This window comes from Scyliorhinus torazame, chromosome 7 (genome assembly GCF_047496885.1).
Source record: "Scyliorhinus torazame isolate Kashiwa2021f chromosome 7, sScyTor2.1, whole genome shotgun sequence".
NCBI classification, from domain to species: domain Eukaryota; kingdom Metazoa; phylum Chordata; class Chondrichthyes; order Carcharhiniformes; family Scyliorhinidae; genus Scyliorhinus; species Scyliorhinus torazame.
The window spans coordinates 54,882,004-54,907,502 of NC_092713.1; the positions used below are offsets into that span (position 1 = coordinate 54,882,004).

The 25,499-nt window shown below is 51.7% G+C and overlaps 1 protein-coding gene across 3 annotated transcripts in view; it reads left to right on the plus strand.

Annotated features, from left to right (window-relative positions):
• The window catches only part of eif2b3 (eukaryotic translation initiation factor 2B, subunit 3 gamma), a 217,330-nt gene that overhangs the window by 104,162 nt on the left and 87,669 nt on the right, over nt 1–25,499 (plus strand). For all 3 annotated transcript variants that reach the window (XM_072510728.1, XM_072510727.1, XM_072510729.1), the window contains exon 6: nt 1,352–1,441. In XM_072510728.1, coding sequence (XP_072366829.1) covers nt 1,352–1,441 — 90 coding nt within the window. The remainder of the gene's footprint in view (nt 1–1,351; nt 1,442–25,499) is intronic.

Below are 25,499 nucleotides of genomic sequence, written 5' to 3' on the forward strand. Positions count from 1 at the left end.
ATTTGGAAGCAAATGGACTTATTAGTGAGAGGCAGCATGGTTTTGTGAAGGGGAGGTCGTGTCTCACTAACCTGATAGAGTTTTTCGAGGAGGTCACTAAGATGATTGATGCAGGTAGGGCAGTGGATGTTGTCTATATGGACTTCAGTAAGGCCTTTGACAAGGTCCCTCATGGTAGACTAGTACAAAAGGTGAAGTCACACGGGATCAGGGGTGAGCTGGCAAGGTGGATACAGAACTGGCTAGGTCATAGAAGGCAGAGAGTAGCAATGGAAGGATGCTTTTCTAATTGAAGGGCTGTGACCAGTGGTGTTCCACAGGGATCAGTGCTGGGACCTTTGCTCTTTGTAGTATATATAAATGATTTGGAGGAAAATGTAACTGGTCTGATTAGTAAGTTTGCAGACGACACAAAGGTTGGTGGAATTGCGGATAGCGATGAGGACTGTCTGAGGATGCAGCAGGATTTAGATTGTTTGGAGACTTGGGCGGAGAGATGGCAGATGGAGTTTAATCCGGACAAATGTGAGGTAATGCATTTTGGAAGGTCTAATGCAGGTAGGGAATATACAGTGAATGGTAGAACCCTCAAGAGTATTGAAAGTCAAAGAGATCTAGGAGTACAGGTCCACAGGTCACTGAAAGGGGCAACACAGGTGGAGAAGGTAGTCAAGAAGGCATACGGCATGCTTGCCTTCATTGGCCGGGGCATTGAGTATAAGAATTGGCAAGTCATGTTGCAGCTGTATAGAAACTTAGTTAGGCCACACTTGGAGTATAGTGTTCAATTCTGGTCGCCACACTACCAGAAGGATGTGGAGGCTTTAGAGAGGGTGCAGAAGAGATTTACCAGAATGTTGCCTGGTATGGAGGGCATTAGCTATGAGGGGCGGTTGAATAAACTCGGTTTGTTCTCACTGGAACGGAGGAGGTTGAGGGGCGACCTGATAGAGGTCTACAAAATTATGAGGGGCATAGACAGAGTGGATAGTCAGAGGCCTTTCCCCGGGGTAGAGGGGTCAATTACTAGGGGGCATAGGTTTAAGGTGAGAGGGGCAAGGTTTAGAGTCGATGTACGAGGCAAGTTTTTTTACGCAGAGGGTAGTGTGGGTGCCTGGAACTCGCTACCGGAGGAGGTGGTGGAAGCAGGGACGATAGTGACATTTAAGGGGCATCTTGACAAATACATGAATAGGATGGGAATAGAGGGATATGGACCCAGGAAGTGTAGAAGATTGTAGTTTAGTCGGGCAGCATGGTCGGCACGGGCTTGGAGGGCCGAAGGGCCTGTTCCTGTGCTGTACATTTCTTTGTTCTTTATATTGTGGTAATTGCTGATTTTCTTTTTCAGATATCCTAGAATGCACATAAAAACTGCACTTGTGGATGCCCATCTGTACTGCATGAAAAAATGGGTTCTGGACTTCCTGTTGGAAAACAAGTAAGGGATTATAATACCTTACTGCACAAATAGCTCCGCGATGTGCTCTGAAAATTGGGTATAAATTTCCCTGGTATTCAAAATACGCACCTAATCGAAAGCTAAAAAATGTCACTGGTGAAGATCAGGGGCAGGAAATAGATTTTAAATGTATAGATTGAAATTATGGTCTAAAATGTAATCCTGTACATAAATTTTAATATAGTGAGGGAATGTTCATGCTTACAAAAGATTGTGTTTGTTCTTTAGTTTTCCAGTAGCTGGGGGAAATTGTGTTGTCCTGCCAGCCCAGCTACATTTTCAACTTGTGTACCAGGACATTAAAGCAAACCCTGATATTACAGTAATAGTGTCATCGGTAGCTTTGTCACAATAATGACCCTTTGAAACTAAAAGAAACTGGGCTCAGCTCCCAGTTCAGAAGTTTATGAATTAAAGCCCCACTTCATGGCTTGATTGCCATGTTGTGTACCCACAGAGACATTGTTATACCAGTGTCCTATCAGAATGCTTAGATGAGCATAAAAGATCCAATTGAACTTTTAAAAAATTGCACGATTGGTTACTTTCAAGAGTCATAACTGTGACACACCGGCATCATTTGTGCAAGCTTCTGTAGCTTTGAAACAAGTGAAAGACCCCAGATGATCAGTCAGTTGAGACAAGCCAACCTTTGATTTGCACCTTCAGCTATTAACAAAGATTATTTTCAATCACTGTCGAGAACTAACTCTTCCGTGTTAAATAAATAAATTCCAGGGGCTAAGACTTTACCCTGATTATTTTTTTTTAATAAACATTTTATTGAGGTATTTATGGTTTTACAACAACAACAAAATAAACAATAATATACATTAATTTATAAACATACTGCAAAAGCCGTCTTCCTCCCTTACTGGTCCCACCTTTACTAACCCCCTACTCTAGACTAAGTTAACCAAAACGTCTGCCTCTTTCTCCTCCTGGAATCCCGGATCTTCCGACACCCCGAAAATCGCCACCTCTGGACTCAGCACCACCCTTGTTTTCAATACGTTGGACATGACATCCGCAAACCCCTGCCAGAATCCCCTAAGGTTCGGGCATGTCCAGAACATGTGAACATGGTTCGCTGGTCCTCCCGCACACCTTGCGCACCTGTCTTCCACCCCAAAGAACCTGCTCATCCGGGCCACTCATGTGAGCCCGGTGAACGACCTTGAATTTTATCAGGCTGAGCCTATCACGTATTGTGGACGCATTGACTCTACTCAACGAGTCCGCCTAGAGACCATCCTCTATCTCTCTTCCCAACTCCTCTTCCCACTTGTGCTTCAGCTCCTCAGTCTGCGTCTCCTCTGACCCCATGAGTTCCTTGTAAATGTCAGAGACCCTCCCTTCTCCCACCCACACTCTAGAAACTACCCTGTCCTATATCCCCCTGGTGGTAGGAGCAGGCAGGTTGAAACTTGCCTGCGTAGGAAGCCCTGCACCTGCAGGTACCTAAATTTGTTTCCCCTCGCCAATCCAAATTTCTCCTCCAGCTCCCTCAGGCTAGGAAAGCACCCCTCTATAAACATATCCTCCATCCTCACAATCCCTGCTCTCTGCCAGCTCCGAAATCCTCCATCCATCCTTCCCGGGGCACACCGGTGATTATTACAGATTGGACACCACACCGATGCTCCCTCCGCTCCCACGTGTCTCCTCCATTGCCCCCAGACCCTCAGGGCCGCCACCACCACGGGGCTGGTGGAGTACCTTGCCGGTGGGAATGGCAAAGGAGCTGTTATCAACGCCCCTAAGCTGGTGCCCTTGTATGAGGCCGCCTCCACACGCTCCCATACCGACCCCCCCCCCCCCCCCCCCACCACCCACTTCCTGATCATGGCTATGTTCGCCGCCCAATAGTAGTTACTGAAGTTCGGCAGCGCCAGCCCGCCCACCCCCCGGCTCCGCGCAAGCATCCTCTTTTTTACTCGCGGGGTCTTGCTTACCTTATTGATTACCTTATTGACCCGTTTAAAAAAGGACCGCGGAATAAAGATGGGGAGACACTGAAACACAAACAGGAATCTCGGGAGGACCGTCATTTTCACTGTCTGTACCCTCCCAGCCAGTGACAATGGAAGCGCGTCCCATCTCCGAAAATCATCCTTTATTTGGTCCACTAGTCGGGACAGATTAAGCTTGTGCAGCCATTCCTATTCCAGCGCCACCTGAATGCCTAGGTACCGAAAGCTTCCCCCTACTAATCTAAATGGCAGTTCCCCCAATCGCCTCTCCTGCCCCCTTGCCTGGACCGCAAACATCTCACTTTTCCCCATATTTAGTTTGTACCCCGAAAACCAGTCGAATTCCCCCAGAATCCTCATAATTTCTTCCATCCCCTCTAATGGGTCCGATACATACAGGAGCAGGTCGTCTGCGTAAAGCGAGACTCTGTGTTCCACCCCTCCCCGAGCCAGCCCCTTCTAGTCCCTTGAGGCTCTCAGCGCAATTGCCAGCGGCTCTATGGCTAACACGAACTCCAGTGGGGAGAAGGGGCATCCCTGTCTCGTCCCTCAATGCAGCCTAAAATAGTCCGATGTTGTCCTATTCATCCGTACGCTCGCAACAGGAGCCTGAAACAGCAACCTGATCCAGTCGATAAAGTCCCGCCCAAATCCGAACCGTCCCAGTACCTTCCACAGGTAGTCCCATTCTACCCGATCAAAAGCCTTCTCTGCGTCCATTGCGACCACTACCTCCACCTCCCTACCTTCCGGAGGCATCATGATCACATTTAACAACGTTCTTACATTGGCCACCAACTGCCTTCCCTTAACAAACCCCGTCTGGTCCTCCCCGATAACGTCCGGGACACAATCCTCACTCCTAGAGGACAATATTTTGGCAAGCAGTTTGGCGCCCACATTCAATAGGGATATCGGCCGATAGGACCCACACAGCTCCGGGTCCTAGTCCCACTTCAGGACCAATGAGATCGTGGCCTGTGACATCGTCGGGGGAAACATCCCATGCTCCCTTGCCTCATTGAATGCTCTCATCAACAGCGGCCCCAATATCCCAGAGAACTTTTTATAGAACTCCACTGGGTTCCCGTCCGGCCCCGGGGCTTTACCCGACTGCATGGCCTTCAGACCCTCCACTATCTCTTCCAACCCGATCGGGGCCCCCAGCCACTCTACCAAACCCCCGTCCACCTTCGGGAAATTCAGCCCCCCTAAGAAGTGCCTCATCTCCTCAGGCCCCGCAGGGGGTTCCGACCACCTGTACAGCCTACTTTAAAACTCCTTGAAAGCCTTATTCACCCCTGCTGAGTCCCCAACCAGGCTCCCTTTCCCATCCTTTACTTTCCCTATCTCCCTGGCTGCCTCCCTCTTTCTAAGCTGCTGTGCAAGCATTCTGCTGGCCTTCTCCCCATGCTCATAGATCGCCCCCCTCGCCTTCCTCAGCTGCTCTACCGCCCTCCCTGTAGTTAACAAGCCAAACTCCGCCTGTAGCCTCCGTCGTTCTCTTAAAAGCCCTGCCTCTGGGGTCTCCACATACTTCCTGTCGACCTGCAGTATCTCCTTTATCAGTTGGTCTGTCTCTGCTCTGTCTACCTTCTCCCTGTGGTCCCGTATCGAGATCAGCTCCCCTCTAACCTCCGCCTTCAATGCCTCCCAGACCACCGCTGCCGAAACTTCACCCGTGTCGTTGACTTCCAGGTAGTTCTGAATACATTTCCTCAGCCACCCGCACACTTCTTCGTCAGCTAAAAGTCCCACGTCCAGCCTCCAGTGCGGGCGCTGGCTACTCTCCTTGCTAACCTGTAGGTCAACACAGTGCGGGGCATGATCTGAGATTGTGATCACCGAATACCCCGTGTCCACCAGCCCCGTCAGTACAGCCCTGTTCAAAATAAAGAAATCAATCCAGGAGTACACTTTATGCACGTGCGAGTAGAAGGAAAACTCCTTTACTCTCAGCTGCCCAAATCTCCATGGGTCCACCCCCCCACCTGCTCCATGAACCCCTTTAGCTCCTTTGTCATTGCTGGCACCCTGCCCGTCTTTGAGCTCGACCGGTCTAAACCAGGGTCAATAACTGTGTTAAAGTCCCCTCCCATGACCAACTTATGCGAGTCTAGGTCCAGGATCTTCCCCAGCATCCTCTTTATAAACTCCACATCATCCCAATTTGGCGCATACACATTTCACATTTACTAGTAGCACCTGCACCCCCTCCAGCTTCCCACTGACCATAATGTACCGGCCTCCCACATCCGTAACTATTCATCGCGCCTCGATCACCACTCGCTTATTAATCAGGATCGCGACCCCTCTAGTCTTCGAGTCCAGCCCCGAGTGAAAAACCTGTCCGCCCCATCCCTTCCTTAATCTGATCTGATCAGCTACTCAGTCTCCTGTAGCATTACCACTTCCGCCTTCAGTCCCCTCAGATGAGCGAACACGCGTGCCCACTTAACCGGCCCATTTAGTCCTCTTACATTCCAGGTGATCAACCTAGTTGGGGGGCTCATCGCCCCCCCCCCCCCCCCCACTTCACCAATCAGCCATCACCTTTCTTGGGCCAGTCTCCAGCCCGCGCCCCACACCTCCACCGGCCCACCCCCAGGCAGCCTCCGCCCCCGACCTCCTTTCTGTCCCTCAGCAACAGTCAGCAGAACATCTTCCCCCCCCCCTCCCCACCCGGGTAACAGCACAATGTAAACCGATCCATTCGACAAGCATAACATCTGCTCACCTCTCACTGCGCTTCTGTGAGCTAGCCCACCCAGCTAGCTTGGTGACCCCCGCCCATGGCGCCAAACATTCTCCCACCTATTGTTCCCCCCCCCCAGCTCATACACACATACTCAAACTAAGAAACCAGTCCCAACACAATTGCCCTAGAAAAACAAAGAAAAGATCAAACAGACGATCCAGCATCTAACAAACACACCTCCATCCCCCATCAGTGCAAGTGTAAACTTTAACTCACTCAGCTCTGCAACTAGCCCTAAATCAATACAGAAGGCATTACAAATAACGTCCGTAAAACAAGAAACCTTTTTAACGTGAACGTTGCAGCAAAGTTTAAGGTCCTCAGTCTGCCACCAGTCCTTTCCTTTTCGCAAAGTCCATCGCTTCCCCGGGCGACTCAAAATAAAAATGTTGCTCTTCGTACGTGACCCAGAGACGGGCCGGGTACAGCAGTCCAAACTTCATCTTTTTCTGAAAAAGGGTCGACTTTATCTGATTGAACCCCGCTCTTCTCCTGGCCACCTCTGCACTCAGGTCCTGATAGATCCGCAAGATACTATTCTCCCATTTACAACTCCGCGTCTGCCTGGCCCACTGTAAAATACGCTCCTTGTCCAAGTACCTGTGGAATCTCACCACCATTGCCCTGGGGGGTCCCCCACTCGCGGCTTCCTCGCGAGCACTCTGTGAGCCCTGTCCACCTCCAAGGTCGGGAAAACGTCCCATCCCCCAGCAACTTCTCGAACATGCCCGCTATGTATGCCCCAGCGTCCGCTTCTTCGGATCCCTCTGGGAGACCGACAATTGTCAGGTTCTGCTGGCGGGACCTACTCTCTAGGTCCTCTACCTTCTCGAGGAGCCTTTTCTGCTGGTCTCTCAACATCCCCACCTCCAACTCCACCACAGTTTGATGTTCCTCCTGCTCAGCCAGTGCCATCTCTAATTTCTGGATCGCCCAATCTTGGGCATCCAATCTGAGCTCCAGCCGCTCAATTGATTCTTTAATGGGGTCAAGCATTCCTGTTTCTGCTTGGCGAAGCCCTCCTGGATAAATTGCATTAGCTGCTCCGTTGACCCCTGGGTCGACAAGCCAGGAATCTGGTCATCCGCCATGCTTTCCCCCGACGCAGCTTCAGTCCAAGCCTTTACTGTTTGTCTGTTTCTTCCTTTGCGAGCACTTCTAGTCCGCCTCTCCATGCACCGATGTGGGAATTCAATCAACAATTGCCTCTACCATCAATTTTCCAAATCAAGTCCGATAAAAAACCGGGGGGAAAGGTCCAAAGGTCCGACCCGAGCGGGAGCCACCATATGTGTGACCTACTCCTTCATAGCCGCCACCGGAAGTCTCCCCTCATTATCTTTTAATAATATGTAGATATCCTCAAGGTTAACTTCTAAAAAAAAATTTTAAACTGGCCAGAAAACTTAAAAAGACTGAAGCCAGGTCTGGCTGTGACTTTCAAACAAAAAGAACTTTATGGCCATATCAGATAAGCTGACATCTCAGTATCTCTGAAGAGACATTAAGTGACCCTGTGGGCTGCAGAGACCAAATTCAAAGGGAATTTTAGAAAGGCCACCTACATGGGGAGGCGGTAGTGGTATTGTCACTGGATTAGTACTCCAGAGACATAGAGTAATGCTCTGGGGACCCAGGTTCGAATCCCACCACCTTTATTGAATTCAATAAAAATCTGTAAGTCTTATGATCATTGTCAATTGTCGTAAAAACCCACAAGTACCTGCTCTGGCCCTAATGTGACTCCAGGTCCATGGTTGTTGCCCCCCTGAAATGGCCTAGCCACTCAAGGGCAATTAGGGATAGGAAATAAATGCTGGCTCACATCTCCTGAACAAATTTTTTTTCAAAAATTATTTCATAAGCCAGGCCTGGCTACAGGAACCAAGTCGTCTGCAAAGGATGCTGCAACTTTCCAACTCAGACAGAGCCAAAGTGGAGAGATTGCAATCATGTGACATGACTCCCCTAAGCTGGGGGAACCAGTTATCCTGCAAACTATGAGACAACTCTTTCCATTCCTGCACTTTTATCTCTTGGCCTTTTCATCTTCTCATCTAATGCTGCCCCTCAGCAACATCATCGAGAAATGTAGCAACAGTTCTTATATGTACGGTGATGGCACCCAGTTCCACTTCACCACCTCCTCTCGTGACCCACTCCACTCTGTGTAAATTGTCAGTCTGCTTGTCTGACATCCAAAGCCATTGTTTTCATTTCCCGCCACAAACTCAATTACCTAGCTGACCGGTCCAGTCCTCTCCTTGCCTGAGGCTGAACCAGATGTTCACAACCTTGGTGTCATGTTTGACTGTGACCAGACATCCACACTATCACTAAGACCGCTATTTTTATCTGCATAGCATCTCCTGACCCTGTCCCACGTTTGTTCATCAGTTGCTGAAATCCTCATCCAAGTCTTTGTTACTCTTCAACTTGATTATTCCAGTGCACTCCTGATTGATCTCCCACCCTCCTCCCCTCCCTCCTACGGTCATCTGAAATTCTGCTGCTTGTGTCTTTTTAAATTGTATCACGTCCCATTCACCGATCACTCCAGTACGTACTGACCAACAATGGCCTTGTTTTCGCATCCCTCCATGGTTTTTCCCCTCTTTCTCTGAAATCACCTCCGGTCTCAGATTTCTGTACGTCTCAAATTATGTCCTTTTGAGCATCCCTGATTTTAACACTCCAGCTTCAGCAGCCAAGGTCGTAAACTCTGAAGTTCCTTCCCTAAATGGCTCTGCTTCTCTTCCTCCCATTTGGCCTTTTCTTTTGAGTTCTTCTTAAAACTCTTTCGCCAAGCTTTTGATAATTTGCCTTAATGTCTTGTGTTGCTTGGTATGAGACTTGGTTTTACATTGTTCCTATGAAGTGCCTTGATACATTTCACTATTATAAAGGTGTTATTGTTATGTATGCCTAATGTCATAGTTCATGGGCGGATTCTCTGTCCCGCCAGCCCCCTTTTCCGGCGCAGCGCCCCCCGTTCCCACAGCCGGCCAATGGGGTTTCCCATTGTGGCCACCCCACGCTGTCGGGAGGCCCACAGACATGGGTGCGCTGCCAGCGAAGTGGAGGATCCCGCCGACGGAGAATCCCGTAGCATATGTTTTCAAGGTAAAGCTTTTTGGTTTTAGAAATTGAATTTTAATTTATGTACAGTGGGGATAAAAATCACGATAAACCTCGAGAGACTTGCAAATCAAACAGACTTTTAAGTTTTTTTCATTTTTATAAATTTAGAGTATCCAATTCTTCCCCCCCCCCCCCCCCCCCCCCAATTAAAGGGCAATTTAGCGTGGCCAATCCACCTAACCTGCACATCTTTGGGTTGTGGGGTTGAGGCCCACGCAGACACTGGGAGGATGTGCAAACTCCAACCAGACAGTAATCTGGGACCGGGATTGAACCCGGGTCCTCAGCGCCGTGAGGCAGCAGTGCTAACCGCTGCGCCACTGTGCTGCTCCAAACAGACTTTAAGATTATTGTAATTCAAAAGGTAAGTTGTGATTTCTGGATAAAGAAGAGTAAAAAGGTGAGAGTCATAAAAATACCAGTGATCTTACCTACCTATGGAACTGGAAACATGATACCCAGTAAAGGATATAAGTTATTCGTGTGGTTTCCCAGAATTGAGGGAAGCTTTGGAATTAAAAGGCACAGTTACATTTTTACCTGGGAACAGGCTACGTATGTCACATTTCCATGGAGATGGGTGAAGGTTAATGAGATTCTTTGTTTTGAGTTATCTCTTGTGAATTCAATTAGGGTATAACCAGCAAGCAAAACTGGGAGACTGTGCCAGTTTTGGGTCTTGTGCAGCTTGTAGTTCCTTGCAAGTTGAGATATAATGCCAGATCTGCATGAAGTGGAGTAAATGTTAGATCTGTCAAACATTATGCAGGAAAAGTGAATGAACATTCAAGATTTTGTAATGTAAGGAAACTTTTGGAAAATGGAAAATAGAACTGAGTTTGTAGCAAAAAGTCTTTATAAACTTTAGCATTAAGTTATGTTGCTAACTTTTGGTTGGCTCTTAATTCGTAATTTGCTCTGTTGGTTTAACCTTTGCTCTAGAGTCGTCAGGTATCTTTATGATACCACCACGAGGTTCAAGTTGAAGTAATGATCAATAACTCAACACACCAATTAGTAAGATTCAAATCAAAACACATTTATTATACACAGTAAATCACTACTCATGCATAAACTCTACTTTCTAGACTATTCCTATCACAAAAAGGCCTATACTTAGCTTCGGAATTGGCCCACCAGGTCAGGGGAACAAATGGCCTTTCGTTCAGGTCCTGAGTCTGCAGGATTCAAAAGCTGGTATGGACTGGTAGCTTGGAGTGCCTATTTCGTAGCGAGCGTTGACTTGAGACTTACTTGGTTGGCGGCCACTGGACAGTTCACTCTCAGGGGTTGCTTCGCGTTGCTGAGTGACCCTGTCAAGAAGGACAATTTGAACTTGGGGGCTTTACTTTATAGTCCCCAGGGCCTTCCCGCCCTTCGGGGCGGACCCCGCACCTGGTTCCAAGTGATTGGACTGCGTTCCGATCACTTGGATTGATTTCTCCACTACTGTTTTGGAGTTGTTCCCTGATCGCTGGGCGGTCCCTAAATGTCCGTTGGCCTTCCTTTGTCTTGGCTCCTGCTGGTGCCGAGGAGTCTGGCTTGGCTTTATTCACCTTAACTGTTGCAATTGTGCCTTGGAATTGCTCATTACTGTGCAGATGGCTGCTGGTTTCAGTGCTGTCTGGTTTCTTACAGGTTTCAATACACATGATTTCTGGAATTGCTAGTCTTTGCCTGTGTTGTCTGAATTTCCCTTCAGCCTTTGCGGTTCTCCATTTTAAGTCGGGAAGTGGCCAACCCAGGTGGCTACAGTTAATAGAGTTTACTTTGTTTAATTCTTTTTGATATACAGTAATGTTTGCTTTTGATTCTAAACATAAATCCATGGAACTCCTACAGTGCAGAAGGAGGCCATTCAGCCTCGAGTCTACACTGATCCTCTGAAAGAGCACTCTACCTAGGCCCACTGCCCACCATATCCCTGCCACCTAACCCACATACCTTCAGACACAAAAGTGCAATTTAGCATGGTCAATCCGCCTAACCTGCACATCTTTGGACTGTGGGATAACTTCCCTCCTCTTTGAAATCGTGCCTTAGATCATTTACAACCATCTGGGAAGACAGATGGGGCCTTGGTTTGATGTCTCACCTCAAAGATGGAAAGAAAGAACTTGCATTTGTGTAACATCTCTCACCGCTCACCATTGTAGTCTAAAGAAGCAAGTTTCAATCATCCAGCGAGTTATTTCCAGTTCTTCAGCCATATTTTAAAAATTAATTTATGGGATGTAGACGTCACTGGCTAGGCCAGCATTTATTGCTCATCCCTAATTGTCCATTAAGATGGTTATGAGCTGCCTTCTTGAAATGCTGCGGTCTCTGTGTGGTGCAGGCACGCCCACGATGCTTTAGGGACGGAGTTCCAGGATTTTCACCCAATGGCCATGAAGGAACAACAACGTATTTTCATGTCAGGATGGTGAGTGGATTGGGGAGGAACCTCCAGGTGGTCGTGTTCCCATATGTCTGCTGCCCTTGTCCTTTCAGATGGTAGTCGTCATGGGTTTGGAAGATGCTGCCTAAGGAGCTTTTGGTGCATCTTGTAGATTATACACACTGCTGCTACTGTGCGTCAGTGGTGGGAGAATGAATGTTTGTGAAAGAGGTGCCAATCAAATAGGCTGCTTTGTCCTGGATGGTGTTGACCTTTTGGAACTGCACTCATCCAACTAAGTGGAGAGTATTCCATCACACTTCTGACTTACACCTTGTAGATGGTGGGCAGGCTTTCGGGATTCGGGAGGTGAGATAATCGGCACAAGATTCCGAGCATCTGACCTGTAAGTTCAGTTTCTGGTCAATAATAACTCCTAGGTTGTTGATAGTGGGGGATTCAATGATGGTAATGCCATTGATTCTCATGGGGTGATGGTTTGATTCTCTCGTATTGAAGATGGTCATTGCCTGGCACTTATGTATCGTGAATGTTACTTGCCACTAGGATATTTTGTAGGTGTTGCTGCATTTGAACATGAACTGCTTCAGGTCAGAGGAGTCAGGAATGGTGCTGAACATTGTGCAATCATCAGCAAACATCCCCACTTCTGACCTTACGATGGAAGTAGGTCACTAATGAAGCACCTGAAGATGGTTGGGCCTAGGACACTGCCCTGAGGAACTCCTGCAGTGATGTTCTGGAGCTGGTATGACTGGCACCCAATAGCCGCAATCTTCATCCTTTGTGCTAGGCATGACTCCAACCAGCGAAGAGGTTTTCCCCCCTGATTCTCATTGGCTCCAGTTTTGTTAGGGCTTCTTGATGCCAACTCGGTCAACTGCTGCCTTGATGTCCCCCTGCAGCTTCCTCATCTGCGCCTGGTCCACTTCCAAGGACCGTACAAATGCCCCCTCTCCCAGCAGCTTCTCCAACATTCAAGCAACATACACGGCCGGCAACCGCTCCCTCGCTGCCCTCCGACAGTCCCACGATCCTCAGATTTTGGCTGCAAGACGATTCTCCAGGTCCTCCACTTTCTCCTGCATCCGCCTTTTGTTGATCCCGTAGTGGGAAGCATGGTTGCACAAGTGGCTAGCACTGTGGCTTCACAGCGCCAGGGTCCCAGGTTCGATTCCCCACTGGGTCACTGTCTGTGCAGAGTCTGCACGTTCTCCCAGTGTGTGCGTGGGTTTCCTCTGGGTGCTCTGATTTCCTCCCACAGTCCAAAGACGTACAGGTTAGGTGGATTGGCCATGATAAATTACCCTTAGTGGCCAAAAAAGTTTAGGAGGGGTTATTGGGTTACGGGGATAGGGTGGAAGTGAGAGCTTAACTGATTTGGTGCAGACTCGATGGGCCGAATGGCCTCCTGCACTGTAAGTTCTATGTTCTAGGATCTATAAATGCAGTTCCCAGCATGGTGATGAGTGCAGGCAAACCATCTCTTGCCATTGTTCTATCCCCATTGTTCTATGTCCTGTCCCTATCTCCGCTGCCATCGTACTCCCTCACCGTCTCCTCCATATTCTGGATCGCCTGGCTCTTGGCCTCCAGCCTTGCCTCCATGCCGTCAATTCCCGCCTTTATCGGGTCCACCACTCTAGCCAGATCCTCCAGATTCTTCTTCCTCTGCTGGGTGAACTTCTCGTTAAGGAAGCCCACCAGTTGCTCCGTCGACCATTGAGAGGGTAGGATCGGTCCCTGACCCTCCGCCATCTTCACCTGTGTCGCAGGCACAACTCCAGCTATTCTCAACTGATCCTTTTTTTCCCTGTAACTTCTGGTCCACAAATCCATCCACCGGTGGAACACTCCTACTACCACCCCATCTGCACCTTTTAAAATCAGCAAATCCACCCGTTAGCCTGGGAAAAGGCCAGAAAATTCTACGACGAGCGGGAGCCACCAAATTTGCGACCACTCACACCATGGCTGCCACACGGAAGTCCTGCCTTGATGTCAAGGGTAGTCACTCTCACCTCATCTTAGGAGTTTAGCTCGTCCTGTTTGGACTCGAGATGAAATGAGGTCAGGAGCTGAGTGACCTTCGCGGAACGAGTGTCAGAGAGCTAACCATTGCTTAGCAAGTGCGGTGTGATGCCCCATTCTTTCATTTTACTGTTGATTGAGAGTTGATTGATGAGGCGACCATTGACCAGGTTGGATTTGTCCCGCTTTTAGTGTACAGGACATACCTGAGCAATTTTCCACATTGCTGGGTAAAAGGCAGTGTTGTAGCAGTACTGGAATAGCTTGGCTAGGTGCGCAACAATTTCTGGAGAAATATTGTCAGGGGGCTCCCAAATAGATGAGCAATGTTCTAGGGCAAGCCATATATACTCATTCTTTCTCTGTATGAATAGAAAAACATTTCAACCCATGAACTTTAGCATGCAACAGAGCGTTTATTGTTACAGACCAGGGGCGTCATTCTCCGACCCCCCAGCGGGTCGGAGAATGGCCGTTGGCCGCCGTGAATCCCGCCCCCGCCGGTTGCCGAAGTCTCCGAAGGGAGAAAAGTCGGCGGGGCGTTAATGTCGCCGCTGCCGTCGGAGAATGGCACGGGTCTGCGCAAGGCAGCCGATTTTCGGTCTGCCGATATTCTCCCTTCCGGATGGGCCGAAGTCCCGTCGACGTGATGACCGTTCACGTCGACGTAAATTAAACCTCCTTTTCATCGGCGTGACCCTGTGCTCCAGGTTCACGCCGACCAGCGTGGAGGTGAGTGACGGCCTGGGGGGTTGGCTCTGGGCAGGCGATGGCGTGGCCGCAGTCTGAATGTGTGAGGAGAGGTGTGTCTCGGGTTGTGTGTGTGTGTGCGGCGGGGGGGGGGGGCGGTGGTTAGAGTGGGCTGGGCTCCGGGGGAGTGCCGGGAGGGGGGTCCGTGCCGGGGAGGGGGATGGGGGGGTCCGTGCCGGGGAGGAGGTTGGGGTCCGTGCCGGGGAGGAGGTTGGGGGGGTCCGTGCCGGGGAGGAGGTTGGGGGGGGGTCGGTGCCGGGGAGGGGGATGGGGGGGGGTCCGTGCCGGGGTGGAGGTTGGGGGGGGGTCCGTGCCGGGGAGGGGGATGGGGGGTCCGTGCCGGGGTGGAGGTTGGGGGGGGGGTCCGTGCCGGGGAGGAGGTTGGGGGGGGGGTCCGTGCCGGGGAGGGGGATGGGGGGTCCGTGCCGGGGAGGAGGTTGGGGTCCGTGCCGGGGAGGAGGTTGGGGGGGTGGTCCGTGCCGGGGAGGGGGATGGGGGGGGTCCGTGCCGGGGTGGAGGTTGGGGGGGGTCCGTGCCGGGGAGGGGGATGGGGGGTCCGTGCCGGGGTGGAGGTTGGGGGGGGGTCCGTGCCGGGGAGGAGGTTGGGGGGGGTCCATGCCGGGGAGGGGGATGGGTGGGGGTCCGTGCCGGGGAGGGGGATGGTGGGTCCGTGCCGGGGAGGAGGTTGGGGTCCGTGCCGGGGAGGTGGTTGGGGGGGGGGGTCCGTGCCGGGGGGGGGGGGGGGGGGTCCGTGCCGGGGTGGAGGTTGGGGGGGTGGGTCCGTGCCGGGGAGGGGGATGGGGGGTCCGTGCCGGGGTGGAGGTTGGGGGGGGGTCCGTGCCGGGGAGGGGGATGGGGGGTCCGTGCCGGTGTGGAGGTTGGGGGGGGTCCGTGCGGGGGAGGAGGTTTGGGGGGGGGGGGGTCCGTGCCGGGGAGGGGGATGGGGGGTCCGTGCCGGGGAGGAGGTTGGGGGGGGGGGGTCCGTGCCGGGGAGGGGGATGGGGGGGGTCCGTGCCGGGGTGGAGGTTGGGGGGGGTCTGTGCCGGGGAGGGGGATGGGGGGTCCGTGCCGGGGTGGAGGTTGGGGGGGGGTCCGTGCCGGGGAGGAGGTGGGGGGGGGTCAGTGCCGGGGAGGGGGATGGGGGGTCCGTGCCGGGGAGGAGGTTGGGGGGTGTCCGTGCCGGGGAGGGTGATGGGGGTCCGTGCTGGGGAGGAGGTTGGGGGGGGGGGTCCGTGCTGGGGAGGAGGTGGGGGGGGTCCGTGCTGGGGAGGGGGATGGGGGGTCAGTGCCGGGGAGGAGGTTGGGGTCCGTGCCGGGGAGGAGGTTGGGGGGAGGTCCGTGCCGGGGAGGGGGATGGGGGGGGACCGTGCCGGGGTGGAGGTTGGGGGGGGGGTCCGTGCCGGGGAGGGGGATGCGAGGGCAAGTGAGTTGGTCCACCTGGCCTGGTGCCAGCCTCCAACAGTTGGACCCATGCGGTCCATGCCACCTGGCTGGGGGGAGGAGGGGATATGGGCAATGATGACATGTCGTCGTTCCCCTCCCCCCCCATCAGGCCGTCATGTTTTCCGATCATCCAGCGATGTTGGCCGCCGTGGCGGCAGCCGCTAATGTCTATGTTGCCCTGGATGAGGAGGAGGAGGAGGAGCGTGCCAGAGAGGCGGCGCAGGCTGCCGCAGAGGGACAGGCGGCAGCCGCCCAGGCTGGAGGGACACCTGACCGACAGGACGAGGAGGGGGAGGAGGACGTCGCGGCCCCATGGCAACGGAGGCACCCGAGGGCGCCCCGTGTGTACCGGCCCCGGCAGTCATACCAGGACCTCACGGACCGGGAATGCAGGAGGAGACTCCGGATGAGGCGGGAAACCGTGGCACACATCTGCCACCTGCTGGCACACCTTTCACCACGTGGCACTGGCGGGAGACACCCTCTCCCCGTGTCCGTCAAGGTTACGGTGGCCCTGAACTTTTATGCAACGGGGTCATTCCAGGCACCGAGTGGGGACCTGTCCGGCATATCGCAGACATCGGTGCATCCGGGCAGTGACAGATGCCCTATAGGCCATGGCGCATCGCTACATCCGCTTCCCCGTGGACCGGGCCAGCCAAGATGCCCGGGCCGTGGGCTTCTCTGCCGTGGCCGGGTTTCCCATGGTCCAGGGCGCGATCGATGGGATGCACGTCGCCGTGCGGCCACCTGCAGATAACAGGGCCGTGTTCACCAATAGGAAGGGGACCTATTCGATGAACATACAGGTGGTTTGCGACCACCGCATGATGATCCTGCATGTCTGTGCCCGTCACCCAGGCAGTGTACACGACTCATTCGTGTTGTCGCGGTCATCCATCCCCGGCATGTACGAGGGACGCCATCCCCGGCTGAGGGGCTGGTTGCTGGGCGACAGGGGCTACCCATTGCGATCGTGGATGATGACGCCTATACGGAGGCCACGCAATGAGGCGGAGAACCGCTACAATGATGCCCATGTATCGACAAGGGGAGTGATAGAGAGGTGCTTTGGCGTGCTGCAGATGCGTTCCAGGTGCCTGGACCTCTCTCGGGGCGCCCTCCAGTATCGGTCAGATAGGGTCGGCCGCATCATTGTGGTGTGCTGCGTCCTGCACAACATAGCCCAGCAGAGGGGCGATGTGCCGCAGGCAGAGGAGGGCGGAGTGGAGGAGCAGCAGGAAGAGGCGCAGTCCTCCCCAGATGAGGGGGATGGGGGTAATGGTCAGGGCAGACGGGGTAGACACAGGCGGGTGGCTGTCCACCATTACCGGCTGGCCCAGCGAGCACGGGACAGACTGATAGCCGCCTGCTTCACTGACTAGATGGGCGTGGGAATCGGGTAGTATGGCCACAGACCGCACACCATGGCAACAGCCGACCACCCACACCCCCCACCCATCCACCCACCCAGCACCCTCACCCCCCTCCCCAACCCCACCCACCCCACCCGCATGCACACCACCCCCACCCCCCCCCCCCCCCACCCCCATTGCCGATCCACCTGCGGCACAACGGGCTGGGCTCACACAGTTGCGGGTGGACGCGTGTCTATTGCAGGCCATGGAGGATGATGACAACCCGCCCTGTGGTGAGCTCCTGGCTCCACATCGTTGGACTATGTCTGACCCATGGCCACAGTACCACCATCCACCCGGACCATCCCTGCATGCGGCTGTGACACTGCAGCGCACGGTCCCGTCCTCTGCCCGGGGGATGTTGATGGCGGCCCAGGGGGAAGGGGGCAGACTCACCTGGGGCTGAGGTAAGACCACCCCTCACACACACACTTGCGCTCAACATACATGACACCCCCACACGCTTTGGACAGAGCACAAAGGCAGCTTCTGTAGGTGTAACATTGACTTTAATAACCAAACGAGTTCATGCACGTGCCCTAGCCCCTAAAACTCATCTGTGCCCTGCACTCGTGCCAACTTACTCAGTGTCTAATTGTTTGGCTTTACAGGCCCTTTGACTACATCTACGTGGTTCCCCAGACGGTACAGCAGAACTGGAGGTGGACTCCTGTGATTCCTGCCCTCTGACACTGGATCCCTTTGGCGGCCGTTTCCTGGGGCGTCCTGGCCTAGATGTGCCAGGCTGCGGCCTGGGCGACTGGGATGGCGAGCTGCCAGCCTGTCCTGCCCGTTGCCCACCCGATGCACCTGGGACGGAAGGGGGGGAGTCTGAGGTGTCGCGGTGTACCGGGACCTCCCCTACAGGGGGAGCCGGGACGGACCACACCACCTCCTCCTCCCTCGGGGTGCCCGATGGCCCCCAGGCCTCTACATGGGTGGGGGATGTGAACAGACTGGCCATCCGACGCCCCCCCGACATCTGGCGCTGCCCGTCCTGGAGGCCCGTGCTGGTATCGACAGGGGTCTGCAGGTTTGCAGCCATGGAGCCCGGGGGTTGGCAAACCCTGTCTGTGACAGTGCGACGCCGGCTCGCACATGGCCACTGCCGCCGATGCCCTCAGCAATGGCCTGCTGAGACTGGGCCATGGCCTGCTGAGACTGGGCCATGGCCTGCAGAGACTGGGCGATGGCGTTGAGCGCCCCTGCCATCTGGCGCTGGCACTGGCTCATGGCCTCCTGTGAGAGGGCAGCCATGTCCTGGGCCACAGACGCCGCCTGCACGGAAAGCCCCAGGCCTCGCAAACCGTTCCCCATGTCTGACACCGTCGCACCCATTGCCTCCACCGCGGACGCCACCCGTGCGGTGTCAGCCTGGGTGGCACACATGACCGGCACCACTCCCAGCTCCTGGACGCGGGTGGACTCCTCCACCTGCGACTGCAGCCGCCGCAAGCCGGCCGTCACCCTCTTCGCTCGTCTCCGGGTCGGTGGTTGCATCGGATCTATGTGTGGGTGTGGTAACTCCAGGAACCCGGGATCCATCTGGGCTGCAGATGTTCACTTGGGCTGGGCTGCCCTCCGACCGCCCGGCCCCTCTGCTGCTCCTACCTCCACCTGCTGTACCGGGACGGCTGTGTTGTGCGCATCAGTGAGTGTAGCAGACGCCTCATCACTAATGTGCCCAACCGAGGTGAGTGTTTCTGCGATGGTGGAGGGTGTTGGTGACAGCAGTGGCGTTGTGTCGTGCTCTTCGTCCCACTCTGAGTCCATGGCACTTTGGGTTGGAGGTTCGTCTCCACCCATCCACTCTGAGTCACTGTCCGGTATTTCGTCTTCCTGGGTAGTGCTGTCCCGGGTAGGGGTGTCCTGGGCAGTGCTGTCCCGGGTAGTGGTGTCCCGGGTAGTGGTGTCCCGGGTAGTGGTGTCCCGGGTAGTGGTGTCCCGGGTAGTGGTGTCCTGGGTAGTGGTGTCCTGGCTCGGATGTGACGGGGGCCTGTGGCTGCCCCCCTCGTCGCTGGGTGGTCGCTCCCGCACGTGACGGGGGTGTCGTCTCCCTGTTGCTCCAGGTCTCTCCGTCTCCCGTGGTGTGCGAGGGGCATCCTGCGGGCGTCGCATGCTGGAGGGTCCGGGTCTCTCCGTCTCCCGTGGCCTCCGAGGGGCATCCTGCGGGCGTCGCATGCTGGAGGGTCCGGGTCTCTCCGTCTCCCGTGGCCTCCGAGGGGCATCCTGCGGGCGTCGCATGCTGGAGGATCCGGGTCTCTCCGTCTCCCGTGGCCTCCGAGGGGCATCCTGCGGGCATCGCATGCTGGAGGGTCCGGGTCTCTCCATCTCCCGTGGCCTCCAAGGGGCATCCTGCGGGCGTCGCATGCTGGAGGGTCCGTGTCTCTCCGTCTCCCGTGGTGTGCGAGGGGCATCCTGTGGGCGTCGCATGCTGGAGGGTCCGTGTCTCTCCGTCTCCCGTGGCCTCCGAGGGGCATCCTGCGGGCGGTCTGCATCTGCGGGGATGGGTGCCTGGACGTTTGGTCCTGCGATACACAATGAAGCATGCATGGTTAGACATCAGGCAGTGATCAGGTGATATGGGGGAGGGGGATATAGGGGAGGGGGGATATGGGGACGGGCTGTCGGTGGCTCACTTGCTAGTACGCCCCCGACCTCTGCATCAGCAACCTCCCGGTCGTCAGGTCCGCCAGCCAGTTCCAGGGCCCTTTCCTCGTGTTCGGTCAGTGGCCTCTCATCAGCGGGGCCTCCTCCAGTCCTCACATGCTCCCTATTGTTGTGTGCGCGCTTCTCCTGTGGGGGGGGGGGGGGGTGGCAGGGGTAAAAGGCAACACTGTTAGGCAGGTATATGAATGCACGCCATCGGTTGCGCGTGCAGGGGAGGGGGGATATGGGGGAGGGGGGATATGGGGAGGGGGGATATGGGGGAGGGGGATTTTTGGGGGAGGGGGATATGGGGGAAGGGGGGATATGGGGGAGGGGGGATATGGGGGAGGGAGAGATATGGGGGAGGGGGGATATGGGGGAGGGGGGATATGGGGGAGGCTCACCCTGCCTGCTCTGACGAGGTTGTTCACCTTCTTGTGGCACTGGGTGCCTGTCCGTGGTGTCAGGGCCGCAGCGGTGACGGCCTCTGCCACTTCCCTCCACAGACGCCGGCTGTGGCGTGGGGCAACTCTGCGGCCGTGCCCGGGATACAGGGCGTCCCTCCTCTGCTCCACCGCGTCCAGGAGCGCCTCCACATCCCGTGACTCGAACCTCGGGGCTGAGCAGCGGCCAGCCATCCAGTCGGGTGTTCCGGTCAGGTGTTCCGGTCGGGTGGGGGGGAGCAGCGCGGCCTTATGAGCCGTCACGCCGTGCGGCGCGTATGACGCTGCACGGCGTGAACCTCTGCGCAAGCGCGGATCCTGTTACGTCGCTGCTAGCCCATTTCGGGCCGGAGACTTTCGACCCATTTTTCCGACGTGACGCAAGTCGGATTTCCGCCGATAGCGGAGAATTTCGCCCCTTTTGTCATAACAGTTCTCACAATCTCAGTTACATGCAATCTGGACCTCATTCAGGCAATCCCATAGCACAATAATCTATGTACTTGCAAGATTTGAGTTGCATCCATCACACTTTGTGACAAATCTAAATTTTTATGCCATGCAGAACAAAAGGATTTTAAAAAAGGACCTAATTTCCATTTTGCTTTCGCCGAAGCAGTCCCGACAGCAGGAAAAGCACCTAATTGATCTCCGGTGTGTATTCTTGCTACAGTCATATCCTATGGCCTAAAAGCTAAATGTCGGGTTGCACCCAGCTTTCCATTAGCAACAAAATAATGCTTTGTGTATTATGTGGTACAATGCTCCTGCCCTCAATATACAGCATACCCTGTGTTGCGGACAGTGCAACAGGAATAAGGCTAGTAACACAAAGTTTAAGAATGGAGAAAGGCGGTTTGGGACAATAAATCAGTCACTTTGCATGATCTTAACCCCTCCACTTGCTCCCTCTATCCATTGATCCCATCACTCTCCTGAGATTCTCCTGCAGTAGCATATTGAGCATACTACTCGCTTCAGTGTGGTAATTCCACAATTCCAAGATTGCGGAATAAGGACTTTACCAGTTCCAAAATGTTTGTAATAATTAGATTTGACTGCATGTGCATATATTTCTGTCCCCATTCCCAAATAAACATAATGAAAACAGAATCATATTACCATCATAGCTATAAAAAGCACATTGCTGAGAGAGAGCACAGGCGAACATTGTTGAACTTTATTTAACTTTTTAAAAAACTGTATACTATTTTCTTAAACAGGTTTACTTAGTCCTACAAAAGGGTTCCTGTTTCTTTGAAACTGTCCAGTAAAGTATCTTTCCAAGTTTTTTTTTTCTGTTAATGTAAAATTGTAAGGAAATAAACTTAACTATACAAATATTTATTTAAATTCCAAGATTTTAGTAACAATAAAAGCAGTCAGAATGAAATATCTCTTTTAATAAGCCCATACATACGGCACTCAAATTTGTTTTTATTATTTCTTGAAATGCATCTTTTAGACTGCAGTATTTGGACAACCAGGTCCAGGATCAGATTCTGCTAGACATGCCATGGGCTTAAAGACCATGCCAGGAAACCTATGTGACATTTGTGATGTAAAGGAGCGCTCGGAAAAGTTAATAATTTGGTCTGGACCCCACCTTAATATAAATCTAACTGGGCCTCCTTGTAAGGCATTCACACACGAGCACAGACCCAGCATGCATAAAAGATACATATTCAGAAGGGCTTGCTAATCTTTCACTCTCATTCACAATGATGTGCCTGTGATAGTGACAGGTTGTTTGGGAAAGATGAACATTATGGATTATGTAACATTATGTGCATTGTTGATGTACTTTTGTACTTGCAGGATGACCTAAACACATACTTTTTGACTGGATATATAAATTGAAAATGCAATAGAAAGCTATCCGTCTTCCTTTTTTAAACTAAGGAATTACCACAGAAATGTCATGTTGCTCTTTTACTGAGTTTGTGGTAGTTTCCAATATTGAGTTTAAAATATTGAAAACCAATGGCCGTTGATAATTGAAGTCTCTGAATCTGAGCCGTTAATATTAAAAATCACTTATTTGGTCTCTAATCTGTGCTGAATTAGCATGTTCATTTAGTCCACTGCAAATTACCCAGGGTTCCCAATTTGGTTACGATGTAAAGACAAGGAAAACAGGGATGAGACCACAGAGACTTTAGTCAGATAGATGGAGTCTATAGAAGTGGGGATAGTGCCACAGAACTGCTGTTGCTAAGGGAGATGGAACAAATCATGGGAACCATACACCAGTCAGCTTCATCTACATTAAAACAAAAGATAGAAGAGCATGTGCAGACAGAAAATATAATTTTTAAAAATACTCAGTAAATTCTGCAGGACTAAGTGATGCTTAACTAACCTGATCGAATTCTTTGAAAGGGTAACAGAAAGAGTAGACAAGGTTAATGTAGATGTTTATACTTGAATTTTCAAAAGAACCTTCGATAAGCCGGAACATGGAGCTGAATGCAAAACAAATTGGCCAAAAAGGTTTGTAGCTAACACAGACAAAGAATGCAACTTAATACAGGACATTAAAAAAACTTTCAAACTGAACAGTTAAGTGGCAAATAAAGATTACCTTTAACTGAGATAAATGTGGGGAGATGGGTGCATTTGGTAAAAAAATTCAAACATCACTTAAACCTTGGAAAATAAAAAACTAAATGGAGTGGAAGTTCAAAGGGATCTTGGGGATACAAATGAACAACTCACAAAAGGCTCAGATTAGCAAAGCAATTCAAAATGCTAACGAAACACTGGGTTTTATTTTTAGAGATTATCATAGATAATCTATGATATAGAATTCAAAAGTCGCAACGTTCTGCTAAACTCATACATGACTGTGGTCAGTCTGCACCTTGAGTGTTATGCACAGTTTTAGTCTCCTTAGTATAAAAAGGACATGGAAGTCCTAGAAAAAGTGCAAAAAGATGTACAAAGATGGGGCTTAAAAGCTACTTACTGATAAATCCAAGACGGAAAAAAGGAGAAATGTTTTTACTCAAGAGTGCTTGCAATGTGGAATAACCATCACAGGAAGTGGTTGTGGCAAATCGCTTGTCTAATTTTCTTTTGAAAGTATCTAAATACATGAGAAAAAGGAATAGAAAGATATTTTGAAAGGGCCGAGATGAGATGGATAGACTGGGAAGAGACTTGTGTGAGTATAAATATCGGCATGCACTAGATGGGCCAAATACCTTATTCTGTGCTGTATCTTCTATAATGCAATTCCAGCAGTTTGCATTAAATGTGTGCACATATGGGTTGCAAAAAGATTTGTGCAATGTCCTTCAGTGAGCTAGATGCTGGTACTCACTTGACTCATGTAAATAGTATCTGCTTAGGAAAAGAGTCAGATAACAACGCATGATACGGTACCTCGAAGAAGGAGTCAGAGCCTTCTCAAATGTATGTGCAGGTTATTGCCGAGTAAGTGCCGTTTTATAGAACTGTTAATGACTTTCATCACTTTGCTGATGATCAAGAGTAGACTGATGGGGCGGTAATTGGCCAGGTTGGATTTGTCCTATTTCTTGCTTTGTTGCCCAGGACATACCTGGGCAATTTTCCACGTTGCCAGGTGGATGCCAGTGGTTTTGTAGCTGTAGTGGAACTGGGGGGAGGGTGGGGGAACTGGGGGGAGGCCGGGGGACCTCTGGAGGAGACCGAGCTCCTCCATCATTGAGGATGGGGATATTGTGGAGTGTCCTCCAGTGAGTTGTTTAATTGTCCACCAATTCATGGCTAGATGTGGTAGGACTGCAGAGCTTAGATCTGATCGGTTGGTTGTGGGATTGCTTAGCTCTGTCTATCACTTGCTGCTTATGCTGTTTGGCATGCAAGTTGTCCTGTATTGTAGCCTCACCAGGTTGACACCTCATTTTTAGGTATACCTTGTTGCTCCTGGCAAGCTCTCCTGCACTCTTCATTGAAACAAGGTTAATTGCCTGTAATGTTAGAGTGGGGAATATGCAGCCCATGAGGTTACTAATTGTGATTGAGTACAATTCCGCTGCTGCTGATGGTCCACAGTGCCTCAAGTATGACCAGTCTTAAGATGCAAGAAAATTGCTGAATTCCATACCTGCACATGATAACATTATGGGCAGGATTTTTTGGCCACGCCTGCTGCAAGACCGCCACGATGGGACGGGGACCATGTAAAAGTCCGTTGACCTCGGGCAGGAATTTCCGGTCTCTGCCTTATATATTTTTAATTCAGTCTTTTCATTTATGAATATACTTGATATTTTCTGCAGTGTGCAAGTAACCACAATTTTTTGAAAACTGCTTAATGCAGATGTACAAATTAATGTTACAATCCCGGCGCTTAGATATAACTGACATAAGTAAAGAATAGAGGAAGTAGTTTGTCAGTTCTGTTACAGGGCATGTGAAAAATAAAATAAACAATGTTTAATAGATTCATAAAAGCATGTAGCGTTGGCAGCCCTTGACTGCATCAAATCTTTTCATTCACTTTTTTATTTTATTGGAACTTTGCTCTATTGTATACCTCCTGAGTTATTCAGCCAACCTTTACTGACACTTCATATTTCCAGATTTATAAATATAACCTGCATAATCCTTGTCCCATTTGAGCTTTGAATTTGGCTATTGCAAATGGCCTCTGTGTGCCAAAGAAATGCAGACTAAATTCAGCCCTTAATTTGCATAGAAACGATAACTGCATTTGCTCAGTACTGCAGGGTGGCAAAAGACTAAGGTGGTTGTATTTGTTTACTACAACTAAAGCTTTACTATGGGCATTGGAAATCCAGCATGAAACTGTTGAAAAAACTCAGCCGATCTGGCAGCATCTGGAGAGAGGAACAGCGTTGATGTTTCAGGTCTGTGACCTTTCATTTGAACATACTGTTGGGAGAGCATCAACCTGAAATAATAACTGTTTCTCTGTTCCACAGATGCTGCCAAATGTGCTGAGTATTTCACACATATTGAACCATGACTTCCTGGCACCTCAGCGTTGCATTTGGGGGGGGTAACAAAGATGCACTGGG